The sequence below is a fragment of the Muntiacus reevesi genome, chromosome 3, assembly GCF_963930625.1.
Source record: "Muntiacus reevesi chromosome 3, mMunRee1.1, whole genome shotgun sequence".
In the NCBI taxonomy this organism is placed as follows: Eukaryota; Metazoa; Chordata; class Mammalia; order Artiodactyla; family Cervidae; genus Muntiacus; species Muntiacus reevesi.
Window position 1 is genome coordinate 267,716,467 of NC_089251.1, and position 17,926 is coordinate 267,734,392.

A 17,926-nucleotide genomic window follows, 5' to 3' on the forward strand; every position below is an offset into this window, starting at 1 on the left:
TACTGACTCTAAGATTCTCTCTTTAGCTTTAATTTTTTGTATTTTATTTACAGTGTATCTTGGGGTGGATCTCTTTGGGTTGATCTTGTTTAGAACTCTGTGTTTCTGAGCTAGATGTCTGTTTCCTTTCTCATGTTAAAGAATTTTTCAGCTATTATCCCTTCAGATAAGTTCTCTGCCCATTTCTCTTTCTTCTTCAGGAACCATCACCCCTATCCCCCCCCACCCCTCACTCCCGCCATAATATAAATGTTAGTATTCTTGACATTGTCTCAGAACTCTCTTGAACTATCCTTGTTTAAATTTTTTTTTCTGTTCAGCTTGCACGATTTCCAGTACTCCATCTTATACTTCATTGATCCATTCATTCCTCTATATCATCTCATCTACTGTGAATTACTTCTAGTGTATTTTTAATTTTAATTATTATATTCATCACCTGTGTTTGGTTTTTCTTTGTGTTTTCTAACTTTTTGTTATGCTTCTCATTGTGTTCATTCTTTCTTCTCTCAAGTTTGGGAAACTCTACCAGGTAGATTGCTTATCTCTGCTTTGCTTCTTTTTTTTCTTTTTTTTTTTTTTTTGGGGCATCTTGTTCCATCATTTGGAACATATTTTTCTGTCACCTCATTTTCCCTCATCCTCTGTTTTTATTTCTGTTCACTAGGTAAAATGCTAATGTTTCCCAATTTTGTAGAAGTGGCCTTATGTAAGAGATGTCTTTGGGTCCCCGGCAGAGCACTGCCTTCTGGTCAGCAGAGCTGTTTGCTCTATGAGTATCCCCTCCATGGGGTACATGGACCCTTCCATTGTAGGCTGGCTGTTGTAGGCACAGTAGTACATAGGGCTGATCCTTAGCACGGTTGGCTGCACGAGCTGGCCCCATCTAGGTCTGCCAGTTGCTGGGGGGCAGTGCTGGCGCCTGGCACAGCTGGCTTCAGGACCCAGGAAGGCCCTGTGCTGGTCCACTCCTGGGTGAGTCTGGTCCTGAACACACTGCTAGTTGGGCCTTGGTCTCCACATGGCTGGCAGCCCGCCTGGGGGTCCTAGGATTGCTGCTGATTGGCTGTTGGGCAGGTAAACCCCTTGTGCTAATAGGCTGGAGAAATACTCCAAGGTGGTGCTTGCTCGCACTCATGTCCTTGCAGCTCTCCAAGATGGCTGCCACCAGCATCTGTGTCCTCAGGGTGCTCTCCAAGATCAGCAGATGGGTTTGACTGAGGCTCCTTTCAAATTGCTGCTTATGCCCTGGGTCCTAGAGCATGTGAGATTTGTGTGTTCACCCTTTAAGAGTGAAGTCTATTTCCCATAGCCTTCTGGGTCACTTAAATATAAGCTTTACTGGCCTTCACAGCCAAAAGTTCTAGAGGCTCATCTTCCCAGTGCAGAGCTCCAAGGCTGCAGAGCCAGATGTGTGGCTCAGACCCCTCACTCCTTGGGGAGAACTCCCATCTGTCGGAGGATAATTTTAACTGGGTGCATGGTTCTTGACTATACCATGTCCCCACCTCTTACCCATCTCACTGTGATTCCTCCTTTGTTTCTTTAGTTGTGGAAGATGTTTCTGCTAGCCTGCAGGGGTATTCTCACCAATCGTTGTTGTTAATTGCTAAATCATGTCTGACTCTTTTGCAACCCCACGGACTGTAGCCCATCAGTCTCTTCTGTCCACGGAATCTCCCAGGCAAGAACACTGGAGTGGGTTGCCATTTTCTTCTGCAGGGGATCATCCTGACCCAGGGATTGAACCTGTCTCTCCTGTTTTGGTAGGCAGATTCTTTACCACTGGGCCATCATTCTCACTATTAGTTGCTCTGTAAATAGTTGCAGTTTTGGTGTGACTATAGGAGATGAGCTTCCCAATGCACCATCTTAGACAGTCTCCTATATCATCTAAATGTTAACTTCCAGAGTCCTAACTGTTAGCAGCAGTCTTTTTTCCTTAATCCCATCAGTATGTTATCACTAATACATGAAACTATAGTTTTAGGTGTACAGAGCCCTTTCAGAATAAGCAATCTGATGTAAGTGATTACCACAAAATAATAGATTTATATATTGGGAGTTATTTTCTTCAAGTATTTACATTTTAGACCACTTTTCTCTATGGAATTAAAGTTTCATTTTTGTTTTTCTTTTTTTGGTTAAAGGAAGTTAAGGCATTTCCAAGCAGAGAAATTATCTAAAAAAAGGCAACTCTTGCAATCTTACTGGCCATACATTGCCTTATACCTAGGAAAGTTTTCCAGGTATATTCTGTGTCCCCAGCGTCATTGGGTTGTAAGTAGTTATTGAATAGCTACTTAGTTATAATTATGATAAACCCTATGAAGGTGTACATGAAGTACCACACATTATATAATAATGAGAGGTCACCTGAAACTTCCCTTCCATTCCTTGAATTTAATTCATCTCCTCTCTCCTTTCCATGCATAGTTCAGAGTGCATAGTTTCCATGCATAGTTTGCTTATTTGGAGTGTTTTTAACTTTGACACCTTTTTAAATGTGATTTTTATAAATGCAATTTCAGTTTTGAAAAAGCATAGAAGTTGAAGAATAGTAAGAAGAACGTCTGTGTACTTTTTGTTCAGGTTCACCAGTTGGTATCCTTTGATCCAGAACATTCCCACCATTTTTTTCTGACCTTGACATTATTGAAGAGAGCAGGCTAATTATTTGGTAACTTGTCCTTCAGTTTAGGTTTTTCTGACAGTTCCTCATTATGATTCAGGTAGTGCATTATTGCACAGGTCCCTCTATCTGTACATGTTTGAACTATAAAAGCAAGTTTAGAGATTGAAATTTATTTAGGTATGATTGTTTTCTTGAAGCACACAAAAAAAATTGGGGACATAATTATTGTGAGGTAATCTGGTTTTTTTTTTTTTTTTGAGGGAGGGGCCTGCACCAAATTGGCATACAGGATCTTAGTTCCGCAGCCAGGGATCAAACCCGTTCCCCTGGCAGTGGAAGTTCCAAGTCTTAACTACTGGATGTCCAGGGAAGTCCCGGGGTGAAGTTTTGTTTACTCAAACTAGTTTAGAAAGCTCTTACCAACCTCAGTGATTCATATTTTTCATTTCTTGTTTTAAAGACAGATGTACATTATTCCATACTATCACTTCTTCTGTCTCTGTCTGATTCTCCTTCGAACAGCAATTATGTGGAAACACCAAGAGATAAAGAAATGGGTATGTTACCAAATAAGAGAGAAATTGGTTTTATGATACAATTACTAGACGTTGAGAGTTTATAAAAAGTTGTAAATAAATGTATGAAATATTTCTATTGTCTTGAAATGCAATTGTAATTGTAAATTTTCATATAAAATATAAATTATGACTTTTAAGTTAAACTACTTTCCATTATGTAAAGAGAAAAATCGGAACTGAAGATAAAAAATTAAAATTTTAAATATATTAGAATGTCAATTTATTGAGTGTTTCAGTATTTTTGAACTTTCATTTCTCAAGTGTGTTTTATTTTGAGTTTTGCTAAACTTTTTACTATAATTTGGGGTTTCTTTCCCATATATTTCTGATGTTTCCCATATATTTCTGATATTTCCCATATATTCCCGATAAAACTGATGAGATTCTTCTGTTATATTTTAGAAAAGAAGGATGATTTTGACTGGGGAAAATACTTGATGGAAGGTGAAGAAGTTGACCTTGGCCCAGATGTACACACACCGGTGAGTGGCAGTCATTTTGCTATGTAAATACACCCCAGGTTTTTTAGACTATTTTTATGGGTCCTTCTGCCCTGTAGTAACTTATCTACAATAGGAACACTCTTCACTAAATTAGTTTATTATGGAATTTTTGTTAAGATTTTGCACCAAAATACTGGTACTAGAAAGTTGATCAGAATTAATATATATATCCCTTAAGGAGCTATAAATCTAGGGATTTTTGCCACCAGAAATAATTTCATCCTGTAATAGTGACTTTCAACATGTAGAAAGTTTCATTTGATATAGTTTTCCTTTTCTTCTGAAATTTTCATAATCTTTTAATCTAAATAGGTCCATTTGTTAGGTGCTCTAAGGTTAAGGTATATTTCCTTCTTTTAATCAGAATTGGTCTGAAGAAAGTGAAGATGAAAATGATCAACAGTCCTTAAGCAGAGAGGACTCTGGGATTCAGGTGGACAGGACACCGTTAGAAGAACAAGATCAAAACAGAAAACTGGGGCCTCGAGTCATCTGGAAAGGTACTGTGTATTCTTGAATGCTGGCATCTCTCCAATAGAATTCTCTAAGAGGAAAGGCAAGCTTTGAGAATCAGTCCCATGTGATTTATAACATTGGTAAGCTCTGCCTTCCTAATAAAGCCTTTTTAAACCATTGGCAGATCTTCTGTAATGCCTGTAATGCATTATAAGTATTATAACTCTATAGAATTAATGTTGAAGAGGCATTTACAGTGCAATTTTGGTCTTTTTTAATAGGTCTGAGAACTTTGTTAGTCTTAAGTGGTTTGTTTATATTTATGTTGAAGAAAGATTGGCTTTGCTAAAGTTGTTATTCAGTTGCTCAGTCATGTCCAACTCTTTGTGACTCCATGGACTGTAGCATACCAGGCTTCCCTGTCCTTCACTGTCTCAAACAGTTTGCTCAAACTCATATCCATTGAGTCAGTGATGCCATCCAGCCATCTCATTCTCTATCATCCGCTTCTTCTCCTGCCTACAATCTTTCCCAACATCGGGGTCTTTTCCAATGAGTTGGCTCTTTGCATCTGGTGGCCAGAATATTGGAGCTTCAGCTTCAGCATCAATCCTTCTGATGAATTTTCAGGATTGATTTTCTTTGTGATTGACTGGTCTGATCACCTTGCAGTCCAAGGGTCTTTCAAGAGTCTTCTCTAGGACTATAGTTTGAAAGCATCAGTTCTTCAGCTCTCAGCCTTCTTTATGGTCCAACTCTCACATCCATACATGACTATTGGAAAAACCATAGTTTTAACTAGACAGATGATGTCTCTGCTTTTTAATATGCTGTCTAGGTTGGTCATAGCTTTTCCTCCAAGGAGCAAGCATCTTTTAATTTCATGGCTGCAGTCACCCTCCAGCAGTGGTTTTGGAACCTAAGAAAATAAAGTCTGTCACTGTTTCCATTGTTTCCCCACCTATTTGCCATGAAGTGATGGGGACAGACGCCATGATCCTAGTTTTTTGAACGTTGAGTTTTAAGCCAGCTTTTTCACTCTCTTTTCACCTTCATCAAAAGGTTCTAAAGTTAGTGATTAAATAAAAGAAAAATATCTTGCACAATTTAATTTTAAATTTTAATGCTTTTTCTGTTTTTAGTGAAAAAGTATGATTTGGTAGAATCTAGAAAGAGCGAGAAACAACCTTAGAGATTAGAACGTCTAACCCTACTTCTCATTCTACAGATAAAAAGCAAAGATATGGTTACAATGGTTTTATCATGTGCACAGCTATGAAACTGACTCCAGAAGCTGGGCTTTCTGACCTGGCCCTGGTCATTGTGCCTGAACCTTGCCAAATGCACATAAAGTAGTTAAAACTGATATAGCGTGCTAACAATTTTCTGGTTTCTTTTCTCTTCCCTTTCTTTTTCATTATTAAGTTGGACCTTTAGGGCAGAATGTGGATTAATCAGCTCAATGTCATGAACAGCAGCCTGTGCAGGGCCTTTTGGTTTAGCTTATTTCTGCTCATCTGCTCTTTCTGATTCTCACTCCACTTTCTCTGCCAGCCCAGTGACAGACTCTTCTAATGTATTTGATATCTGTTCTCAAGCACATTGAGGTCTTGTAAAAGACATTGTGTCAATTGGTTGTATTTTATTTTAAAATTACATGCTGATAATATGCTGTGTGTAACCTCTGTTCTTTTGGCTCTTTCTATTTAACTGTTTTAATCCGTCCATGTTGCTCTATGAACATGTTTTCTGTTGCTCTAATGGCTACATAGGATGCTGCAGTTTGCAACACCACGCTTGTGTTATTGCTGCTCTTGTTGATAGGCCTGAGCTGCCTTCTCCCCGTCTCCCTGGTGCCATGCCCATTTTGTGGACATGGCCCACAGTCTCATCCCTACTTGATGAGAGCACCCACTTTGATTTGGTTTGCTATTTTCATCTGTGTTTGACTACTCAGGATAAGTTCTTCGGATCCCTTGGCTCCCTCAGGCTTGCCCCTTATATGATGTGTCCACTGATGTCCTTTCCTGGCTTTTCTTTGGAGTTTCAGGTCCTTCCTGCCCATCCCTACCAGTCGGAGTTCTTGGTATATGTAGATAGTAATTCCAAGGTTTTATACATTCCTTGGTCTCCTGTTAACATTTTCATGGTATCCTTCAAACAGAATCTGATTTTTAAAAGTATTTTATTGTACTTAAATCTGTAAATTTTTCATGATATGAATTTGGACCTTGGTATTTTTCTTTATGAAAACATTCCCCTGTATTTTCCTTCTCTTTGCTCTTTTATAGCTTTTGTGTAGCTCTTCAGTGACCACCAGATCTTCTCTTATATATGAAGTGAAGAACAGCTTATTTTTCTCCAATGTCAGGAGCAAATTTCCCAGCAGTGTTTAGTGAACAATCAATTCTTTCCACATTGCTTTGTGGTTCTAAAATTATTGTATATTGATACACTTATTTCTGAATATTCAGTTCTCTGCCTGAGTGTGAGTTGTGGAAGCACAGACTGTTTATATGTCTGTGTAATGTGTTTCAACCCACAGAAGGCAAGTTTTCCCTTCACCTCCTTTACTCTTTTTCAAAATTGGTGTAGCTATTTGTAGGTTTTCACTCTTCTGTAGACATTTTGGGAGCAGTTTGGTAAGTTCCTTTTTAAAAATCCAGCTGGAAAAAAAAATCTACCTGGAATTTTTATTGGGATTGCATTGAATTTATAGATTTAGCTTGGGGAGATTTGACATCTTCTCTGTGGAAATATGTATATTTATTCTAATTCTTTTACGTCTTACTATATTTTAGTAATTTTCTTTGTCAAGATCTTGAGTATTTGTTGATTTCTATGTGTGTTAATAGTTGTTATGGTTAATAGTGTCATTTTTTGTTTTATTTATTGCTGATGTAGGGGGACACTTGGTTTTTGTAAATTGTTTTTTTTCCCAGCATTCTTGCTGAACTCTTGTATCAATTATATGTTGTTAATTCCCAAAATATTGGGTTTTTTGAATACATGATCAATATTCTTTGCAAATATCGACAGTTTTATCCACTACCAGTTCTTATATCTTATTAATGAAATGTTAACCATGTCTCTTTTCTGGCCAGCCCTCTAATCTGCAGAGGTAGCAGTAGCAATGGGTGTGGATTTCCTGGAATGGTTTTTATCCCAAGAAGGTTGCCCATGAAACTCCTTAGTTAAATGTGATGGTTTTGGTGTAGGTTCTGGATATGTGGCCTTTGCAAAATTAAGACTTTTATTCCTGTTTTTCTGGGAATCTTTAATCATAAATAAATATTAAACTGTATCAAATGCTATTCTTTATCTGTGAGGTAATTCTATAATTCATCTATTTTGCTCTACTACTTTACTGGTAGATTTTTTTCGATAGTGAATTGGCGTAATTGTATTCCTGAGCTAAACTTCTTTTGACTACATCGTGGGATTGGGTTATTAGCTTTTTTTAACTGGAAATTTTTAATCTTTATTCTTTGATGAATTACTTTTTCATATTATGTCTTCATTTGGTTTTAGAAGCAAGGTTATATTAGCCTCATAATGTTAGGTAGCTTTCCCTTTTTCTGTTTTCTTCAACAATCTGTATAAGATGGCTAATCCTTCAAAGCTTACTACTAGTCCTAAGGCTTTGGAGGTTCTTGGAAACCATCTTTAGTTACCATTTCAATGTCTTTCATGGTTATTAAACTATTCAAATATACTGTCTGTGTTTTTTTATTCATGGGATTATTTTAAGATTGAGTAACTTTTTTAATTTGTAGCAATGACATTAATTAAATTTTGTATATATGTCTCTTTATAGTTTTAACTGATTTTATATATATATATATAGATGTTGTCAGATAGCTGTTATTTTAAAGAGCTTTTTCCAATTGAATATTTGAATGGAATCCTAAGTCTAGCTATCATATCATAGTTGATCAAGTATTCTTTTCTTAACTCTTATAACTTAAATGTTATAAATTTCTTTCCACTAGATGAGCCAGATGCCCGAAGCTGGTTGGAACAGCATGTAGTCCATCAGTACTGGACAGTCAGGTCCTCAAGATTTCCTCATAGTTTACATTTGCATTCCAATCTAGCTACTGTCTGGTAAGAAGCTAGTTTTTATTTCATGTGTTGATAGAAGAAACTCTGATGTTTTAATACTTGATTTTGAGTTGTGATTTAAATCGAGTAGCTCCTTAAACGTTTTAAAAATTGAGGTGCACTTAATTTGCAGTGTTGTGTTAGCTTCAGGTGTACAGTTATGCATGCATACATTACATGTGTATGTGTGTGTATTTTTTCCAGAGTCTTTTCCACTGAGTTATTACAAGATGTTGAATGTAGTTCACCGTCCTATGCAGTAGGTCCTCGTTTACCTGTTTTATATATAGCAGTATATATGTTAACCCCAAATTCCTGATTTATCTCCACCCGCACCCCTGTTATCCCCTTTGGTTACTATAAGTTTGTTTTCTATGCTTATGAGTACATTTCTGTTCTGTAAATAAGTTCATTTGCATCTTTTTTTTTTTAGATTCCACATATAAGTGATATCATATGATATTTGCGTTTGGCCTTCTTGCTTCCTTCGCTTAGTATGATGGCCTCTGGCTCTGTCCACGCTGCTGCAGATGGTGGTCTTTATGGTTGAATAATATTCCAGTTAGTGTGTATGTGTACCACTTCTATCCATTCATTTGTCAATGGATCTGTAGGTTGATTCCATGTCTTGGACTATTCCATGTCTTGTACTACTGTAAATAGTACTGCTATGAACATTTGAGTACATGTATCTTTTCAAATTAGAGTTTTCTATGGATATATGCCTAGGAGTGGAATACAGGATTATGTGGTAACTCTGTTGTTAATTTATAAGAAACCTCTATACGGTTCTCTTTAGTGGCTGCAGCAGTTTGTATTCCCACCACCGGTGGAAGAGAGTTCCTTTTTCTCAGCATCCTTTCCAGTGTTTGTTATTTGTAGACTTTTTAATGATCGCCATTCTAAGTGGTATGATCTGATGCCTCATTGTAGTTTTGTTTTGCATTTCTCTAATAATTAGCAGTATTGGGCGTCTTTTCATATGTCTGTTACCCATCTGTGTATTTTCTTTGGAGAAATGTGTGTTTAGGTTTTCTGCCCGTTTTTTGATGGTTGGTTTGTTTTTTAATACTAAGGTATAGGAGCTGATTATAGACTTTGGAAATCAATCCCTAATCAGTTGCTTTGTTTGCAAATGTTTCTTCCCAGTTGCTCAGTTACCTTTTTGTTTTGTTTATGGTTTCCTTTGCTGTGCAAAAGGTTTTAAATTTAATTATGTATCATTTGTTGGTGTTTGTTTTTATTTTCATTACGCTAGGAGACAGATACAACAAAATATTACTGGAATTTTTGTCTTAGAATATTTCAATATGTTGTCTTCTATGAGTTTATGATGTCATATCTTATACTTAGGTTTTTAATCCATTTTATTTGTGTATATGGTGTTAGAGAATGTTCTAATTTCACTCTTTTACATCAGCTATCCAGTTTTCCAAGCACCACTTATTGAAGAGACTGTTTTTCTGCATTGTTTATTCTTATCGCCTTTGTTGTAGATTAATTGACCATAAGTGTGTGGTTTCATTGACCTGTATGTACATTTTTATGTTAGTACCATACTGTTTTGATTACTGTACCTTTGTGGTATAGTCTGAAGCCCTCCAGTTCCATTTTTCTCTCTCAAGATTGTTTTGGCCATTTTGGGTCTTTTGTGTTTCCATACAAATTTTAAGACTTTTGTTCTGTGAAAAGTGCCATAGGTGATTTGATAGGCATTACATAGAACCTGTAGATTGCCTTGGGTACTGTGGTCATTTCAACAATATTGATTCTTCCAATTCAAGAACACTGTATATCTTTCCAGCTGTTTGAGTTGTTTTAAATTTCTTTCATCAACATCTTTACAGTTTCAGAGTACAGATCTTTTGCCTTCTTAACTGGGTTTATTCCTAAATATTTTAGTTTTTTGATGCAGTGGTAAATGGGATTGTTGCCTTGCTTTCTCTTTCTGACATTTTGTTGCTAGTGTATAGAAATGGAACATATTTCTGTATATTAATTTTGTATTCAGCAACTTTACTGAATTTATTGATAAGCTCTAGTAGTTTTCTGGTGGCATCTTTGGATTTTCTATGTATTGCATCATGTCGTCTGCAAACAGTGACAGTTTTACTTCTTTTCCAACTTTGATTCCTTTTATTTTTTTCTTCTCTGAATGCCATAGCTAGGACTTCCAAAACTATGTTGAATAAAAGTGGCAAGAGTGAACATCCTTGTCTTTTTCCTGATCCTAGAGGAATGCTTTTAATTTTTCACCTTTGAGTATAATGTTAACTGTGAGTTTGTTCATAATATGACTTTTATTATATTAAGGTGTGTTCCTTTTATGCCCACTTTCTGAAGAGGCTTTATCATATTTTGATGTTGAATTTTATCAAAGATTTTTCTTCATCTATTGAGATGATCATATGGTCTTTATTTTTCAATAATGTGGTGTATCACATTGACTGATCTGCAGATACTGAGAAATCTCTTGGATCCCTGGAATAAATACTACTTAATCATGATATTTGATCCTTTAAATGTATTGTTCAAGTCAGTTTGCTAATATTTTGTTGAGGACTTTTGTATTAATAATCTGTGTTCATCACGTGATGGCCTGTAATTTTCTTTTTTTGTGGGATATGTTTGTCATATCAGGGTGATGGTGGCTTCATAGAGTGAGGTCAGAGTGTTGCTTCCTCTGCAATTTTGTTGGCATAGTTTCAGAAGGAAACTAAATGTTTGGTAGAATGCCCCTGTGAAGCCATCTAGTCCTGGTCTTTTGTTTTTGGGACTTTTTCTGAGTACTGATCCAACTTAACTACTGGATGTTTCTTTGTTCATGCTTTCTATTTCTTAGTGATTCAGTCTTGGGAGATTGTACATTCCCAGGAACTTGTCCATTCCTGCTGGGTTGTTCATTTTGTTGGCATGTAGTTGCTCATAGTATTGTCTCGTTACCCTTCATATGTCTGTGGTGTCAGTTTTAACTTCTCCCTTTTCCTTTCTGACTTTATTGATTTGGGCTTTCTCTCTGTTTTGTTTTGGTTTTGTGTGTGTGTGTGTTTCCCCCATTGAGTCTGATTAAATAGAGGTTTGTCAAATGTGTTTTATTTTCAAGGAACCAGCTCTTAGTTTCATTAGTCTTCTTTATTTCTTTGTCTCTATTTCATTTATTTAAAGTCTCCCATCATTACTGTGTTACTGTCAATATTTTCTTTTAGATCTGTTAATATTTACTTTATGGTTTCTTTACTTCTACTAATTTTGTGCTTTATTTGCTCATCTTTTTCTAGTTCCTTTAGGTGCAAGGTTAGATTGTTGGAGATTTTTCTTTCTTCCTGAGTTAGGTTTGCATCACTGTAAACATTTGTCTTCGAACTGATATGTCCAGTAAATAGACTTTGGATTAATATGTTTGTGTTTTCATTTGTCTCCAGGTATTTTTTAATTTCCTCATTGATTTCATCGGTGACCCATGACCCACTTTTTTTTTTTTTGCAGCTTTTTATTTTTTTCCTCATAGTTGATCGCTAGTGTCGTAGCATTATGGTTGAAAAAGATGCTTGATATGATTTCTGTTTAATTTACCGAATCTTGCTTTGTGGCCCAGCATATGATCTGTCCTGGAGAATGTTCCATGTGCAGTTGAAAAGAATGTGTGTTCTACTGCTTTAAAATGGAATGTTCTATAAATATCAGTAAGGTGATCTACTGTAATGTGTAACTTAAGGCCTATGTTTCCCTATTTATTTTCTGTCATGATGCTCTGTCCATTAATATAAGTGGGTATTAATGTCTTCCATTATTATTGGGTTACTGTCAATTCTCCTTTTAGATTTGTTAACATTTTAGTTGTGCATTCAGGTACCTTTATGTTGGCTACATATATGTTTACGCAGTCATTATATCTTATTGGATAGATCTTTTGGTCGTTGTGTAATGTCCTTCTTTGTCTCTTGTAACTCTTTATTTTAAAGTCTGTTTTGTTTCATATAAGTATTGCTACATGAGCTTTCTGTTGATTTCCGTTTTCATGGAATACATTTTTGCATCCCATCACTTTTAGTATGTGTCTCTGTATCTGAAGTGTGTCTCTTGTAGACAGAATGTATATAGGTCCTGTTTTTGTACCTGTTCATCCAGACTGTGTATTTTGGCTGGAGCATTTAGTCTGCTTACATTTAAGGTAATTATCAATATGTATGTTTCTATTGCCAGTTTATTAACTGTTTTGGATTTGTTTCTGCAGGTCTCCCCCGCCCCCCACACTTTCTTTTGTTCTCTTATGATTTGATGACTATCTTTAATGTTATATGTGGATATCTTTTTCCTTGTTTTGTGTATGCCTATTATAGATTTTTGTTTTGCAGTTACTATGAGGTTTTTATATAGCAGTCGGTATACATACATGCTTGTTTTAAATTGCTGATCTGTTCATTTCAAATGCATTTTAGATACCGTGCATTTGTATTCTCTTCCCTTCTGCCTTGCAGATTTTCTGCTGAAAAATAAGCTGATAGCATTATAGGAGTTCCCTGTATGTTATTGTTGCTTTTCCGTTGTTCCTTTTCTTACTCTATTAGTTTTTGTCGTTTTGATTACAGTATGTCTTGGTGTGTTCCTCTGTGAGTTAATCCCATATGAAACTCTGTGCTTCTTGGACTTGGGTGACTATTTCCTTTCCCAAGTAGGAAAGTTTTCAGCTATTACCTCTTCAAATTTTTTTTTCAAGCCCTTTACTCTCATCTCTTTTCGGTGCCTCTATCCTGTAAATGTTAGCACACTTGGTGTTGGCCCAAAGGTCTCTTAAAAACTGATCTCCTATCATTTTATTCTTTTTTCTGTCCAGCAGCAGTGATTTCCACTGCTCTGTCTTCCAGCTCACTTATCTGTTTTTCTGCCTCATTTGGTCTACTGTTCATTCCTTCTAGTGTAATTTTCAGTTACTGTATTTCTCAATTCTGTTTGGTTGTTCCTTATATTTTCTCACTTTTTTCCTAAAAACTTCTAATTTCTTTCTCTGTACGTCCATTCTCCTTTCACATCCTTTGATCATCTTTACAATCGTTACTTTTAACTCTTTCTTGGATGAATTCTCTATCTCTATGTCACTTACTGTTATGGGGTTTTATCTTATTCCTTCATCTGAAACATAGTCCCTCTATCACCTCATTTTGTTTAAATCGCTATTTATATTTTTATGAACATGGTAGGTTAGTTACATTTTTCAACCTTGTAGAAGTGGCCCTCTCTAAGAAATGTCCTATGTGCCCCAACAGTGCACTCCCCTCTTAGCATACAAGGGCCAGGGGCTAGCTGGTCCCAGGGTATTGTCTGGCTTGCATTTGTGGACTCAGTCTACAGGCTGCAGGACTGTGATTTTCTTGCTTGTGATGTTTGTCCCCTGGTGGGTAAGGCTGGTCTAGAGGCTTATGCAAGCTTCCTGCAGGAGAGGCTGGTGCCTGCCCCCTGGTGGGTTGAACTGGGTCTTGTCCTCTTGTTGGCAGGGTCGTATCTTAGGGCATGTATAGAAGTGGTATGGGCTCAGGAAGTAGAAGTCTTTGGGTAGCCTGTCTCCTGGTGGGTGAGACTGTATCCCTGCCCAGTTTGTTACTTTGCTTGAGGTGTCCCTGCACTCCTTGGAGTCTATAGACTGTTGGCTAGGGCCAGGTCCTTGTGCCAAAATGTCAGCCTCCACGAGAGCTTATGCAGGTGAACATTCCCTGATATATCCACCACCAGTGTCTGTCCCCAGTGTGAGCCACCAACCATCTCCCACCTCCCCAGGAGACCCTCCAAGACCAGCAAGGTCTGGCCCAGGTTCCTATCATATTGCTGCTTTTGTCCTCAATCTTGGTCTGCTTGAGATTTTGTATGTGTCTTTAAGAATGAAGTCTCTATTTCCCTCAAGGCTACGGAGATCTGCAGTCATGCCCCACTAGCCTTTGAAGCTAAATGTCCTCCTCTTTCTGGTGCCAGGCATCCAGCAAAGGCTCACGTGTGGGAGAACCTCTGTAATAATTCTCCAGTTTGTGGGTCACCTACCTAGGGGCTAAATGGGTTTGATCATATTGCAAGTCTACCTCTCCTACCTGTTTTGTGGTTCCTTCTTTAATATTTTCTGGTATGTTCCAGTGTTTTTCATCAGGTTTTCTTTCTGCAGTAAGGTGTCATTTTGGTGTGCTTAGGAGAGGATATTATAAGCTTAAGTTCCTACTCTGCCGTCTTGGCCACTCTCCTCAGTCACTTATTCTTTATAACACTTTACACTTGCCACTCACCCTGCGGTCATTTCCTCTACTGTCTAGGTCTCTTTGCCTAATGAGCAGCAAGCCAGATTCTGAAACACCAAGGTTGCAGCAGAGAAGGGTTTAGTCCCAAGGCAGCCGAGTTAGAGGGGAAAACAGATCTCAAATTTTCTTGAAATTTTTGTCAATTTCAATTAAATTGATCAATTTAGCTTTTAATTAATTAATTATTTTATTTAATTTCATAATGAAGTTATTATTTAACTATAGTCTGTCTTTGATTTGTTTATTTTCAAAGTGGATGGATTGATATACATTAGGCCATTTATTTGATTTCTGTTTTCATGCACTTACTGTAAAAATAGTTAACAAATTTTCCCAGAACAACAATACATAATTTCAAATATTTGCTTAAGTCAGCAATAAACAACAGAAATACTCTGAAAGTGCTTCTCTGAGAGTATTTCAGTTGACTTGTGAAAATCAATATGGGAGGAAATTTAAAGCATGTGTTATATTTATTAGCTTATTGAGTACTTGTTAAATTGCTAGTAAATTACTTATATTCTTTGAGACTTCTAACTTTACTTCATGAGACATCTTTTCATTGGCATTTGATGTTTGTTATCTAATAGGGACCAACATTTGTACAGCAGTGACCCGTTATATGTTCCAGATGACAGAGTTTTTGTTACTGAAACACAGGTTATTCGGGAAACCCTATGGTAAGATCCATTAACCTAATTCATAATCTAAAGACTTTATTAATGAGAAGCAGAGTTTTGGTTTTTTAAAGAAAGGTGTTTGAGGGTATTTCACATGCATATTAAAAATAGGCCTTTGGATTTGAACCCAAAACAGGTCCTTATTCACCTAATCTAGTGCTGTTACCTGCTGAGATTTCCAGGTTCTGGTTCTCAAAAGTGGGAAGATGTGTTTTGACCATCACCTATGTGGGGAAATGCTTTAACAACACTGTTTTGGACTTTTTTAAAGATGAAATTAGAATATGTTGAGTCTTAAAATAATCAGATAAAAAGATTGATGTCTTTTATTTTCTAATTATCTTACCTCTTTGCCCTCCCTCACCTTTCTCTTCAGAATCTTTACTTAAATTCCCTAGACATTACTGTAGTGAATATTTTTTAGACTTATATTCATCTTTTTATTTCATTTCAGGTTACTTTCAGGGGTAAAAAAGCTCTTTATATTTCAGTTGATTGATGGAAAAGTAACTGTGAGGAACAATATTATAGTAACTCATTTGACACATGTAAGTTATTTGTGCTTGTTGTAATTAAGATTTATATAAACCACAGTAATGTAATTTTATAACATTTTGCAATATTGAAATTAACTACTAAATATACTTAAGTTTCAGAAGGCAAAATTAAGTTTGTGTCTTTAGAGTGCTTGGAGAATTCTTTAATATTGTCTGTGGTGTTTATGTTTAGTTTTGTGTTTTCTGTCATTTCGTGTTGGGATAGCTGTCTGCTGTAATTTTTTGCCTGTAGTACGTATACCTTTTTTGTATGTGTTTTGGAACAGTGTAAGCCACAGTTGTATATCATATAAAATTTAATCCTCTGCTGTTTCCTCTGAATGTTAAGCTAGATATCCACTGTGTCGCTGTGTCTGTTGATGCGCACACTGTCTCAGGCAGTCAGAAGGGAACACCTTTCGGGGAGGGAAGCTCTCACTGGAACCCTCGCGGAGTCGGACTGCAAGTCTGTGGTTTGCTTCTGTTGTAGAGCTGTTTACAGTCAGTGCTGGAACAGATCGCGGCATATGGCCAGGTTGTGTTTCGACTCCAGGAATTCATTGATGAAGTCATGGGGCACAGTTCTGAAAGCATGTTACCTGGAAATGGTTCTGTTCCTAAGAAGTCAACAGAAGCGCCTTTTAGAACATACCAGGCTTTCATGTGGGCCTTATACAAATACTTCATTAATTTCAAAGAGGAACTTGCAGAAATTGAGAAGTGCATCATCAATAATGGTATTTAAATATTCTTCCTTTAATAATTGATATAAGATTTGAAATTTGCTTGGCAAATAAGTAATTGTCCTGAATACACTTTTTTTTTAAATTATTTTAAATTTGTATTTTTAAGTTATTCATATCTCTAAAAATCCAAATAGTATAGAAAGATTTACAGCAAAAATTTTTCCTCCTGCACTGGTTCCCCAATCCAGAGGCAACCAACTGATCCATTTCTTGAGCACCCTTCCAGGTATAGTTTAGACATATGAAAGCAATACATATTCATATCCACAGTCTTGTCACTACTGTTTTCAAATTGTTTTCTAATTTAAATTTTGAGAATTAAATCATACAAGTATTTAATTAAAGAGCCTCCTCATTCTGTTGTTGTTGTTTTTTTTTTTCACCAACTGAGCATTTTGTTGTATGGATGTATCATAGACCAGTACCCTTTTCACAGACATTTGGGCTGTGTCTGATCTTTTCCTGTTGCCAGCTTCAGTGATAACCACTTCATATTAGTGATTGTACACATGTACAGCAAGTTACCTATAGCACAAATTCTAAGAGTGAAATTGCTAAGTCAGAAGGTATGTGATAGCATATGTATAGATAAATAACTTTACACCCTTACTGGCAATATATATGAGTATGCATTTGTTCAGTCTTGTCAGCAGTGTTTTCAAACTTTTGGATCTTCACCAGTGTGTTAGGTGAAAATGGTAGCCCAGTGCAGATTTTTCTCCGTTAACTTTGTATGCAACTATTGTAAAAAATAGTGCATCGGGGTCCCATGTTCACTTCACCCAGCATCCTTCATGTTGACACTTAAAATATAGTAATCAAAACTAGGAAATTGACATTGATACAATACCATAACTGGTCTGCAGGCCTGAGATGGGTTTCACCAGTTTTGCAGGTGCTTGTTTTTCAAGGAGGTCTGTCAGTCTTTCTCTAGTAGTTGTTTGGCATTTTACCACATGTGTAGATTTGTATTACCACCTCCATATTTAGGATTCAGAGCTGTTCCTGACCAGGGAACTCACTCTTGCTGCCCTTATTAATCACCCTTTTCTGCCTCCCCTCACTGAAACAGTAGCCCACTGTAGTCTGTTTTATTTGCCCAGTATAGTTTTATTTTGCAGTCTTTTTTTTGTGAGGTTGTCTTTTCCTTCTTTTAGGGAGTTCTTTCTTAGGGAAATTAGTTCCTTGTAACATGAGATTAAAACCCACCATCCTGGACTCACCTCATGGTCCAGTAGTTAAGAGTCTCCTTGTCAGTGCAGTGTACACAGGTTCAGTCCCTGGTCTGAGAAGATCCCACATGCTATGGGGCAGCTAAGCTCGTGCTTGCTAGAGCTGTTGCTCTGCAACAAGAGGAGACACCCAGTGAGAAGCCACAACTAGAGTAGTCCCTGTTTAGCGCAACTAGAC

The 17,926-nt window shown here is 36.8% G+C and overlaps 1 protein-coding gene and 1 long non-coding RNA gene across 2 annotated transcripts in view; one reads left to right on the forward strand and one right to left on the reverse strand.

The window, feature by feature from the left end:
- The window catches only part of TUBGCP5 (tubulin gamma complex component 5), a 54,779-nt gene that overhangs the window by 17,701 nt on the left and 19,152 nt on the right, over nucleotides 1-17,926 (forward strand). The window contains exons 4-10 of the mRNA XM_065932004.1: nucleotides 3,096-3,192; nucleotides 3,616-3,695; nucleotides 4,081-4,216; nucleotides 8,165-8,279; nucleotides 15,145-15,234; nucleotides 15,689-15,782; nucleotides 16,261-16,507. Of these exons, the coding sequence (XP_065788076.1) occupies nucleotides 3,096-3,192; nucleotides 3,616-3,695; nucleotides 4,081-4,216; nucleotides 8,165-8,279; nucleotides 15,145-15,234; nucleotides 15,689-15,782; nucleotides 16,261-16,507 (859 nt within the window). The remainder of the gene's footprint in view (nucleotides 1-3,095; nucleotides 3,193-3,615; nucleotides 3,696-4,080; nucleotides 4,217-8,164; nucleotides 8,280-15,144; nucleotides 15,235-15,688; nucleotides 15,783-16,260; nucleotides 16,508-17,926) is intronic.
- Nucleotides 17,740-17,926, reverse strand: part of LOC136165509 (uncharacterized) — a 77,168-nt gene continuing 76,981 nt past the window's right edge. Inside the window, exon 5 of the long non-coding RNA XR_010662533.1 lies at nucleotides 17,740-17,859. This is a non-coding gene — a long non-coding RNA (uncharacterized lncRNA). The remainder of the gene's footprint in view (nucleotides 17,860-17,926) is intronic.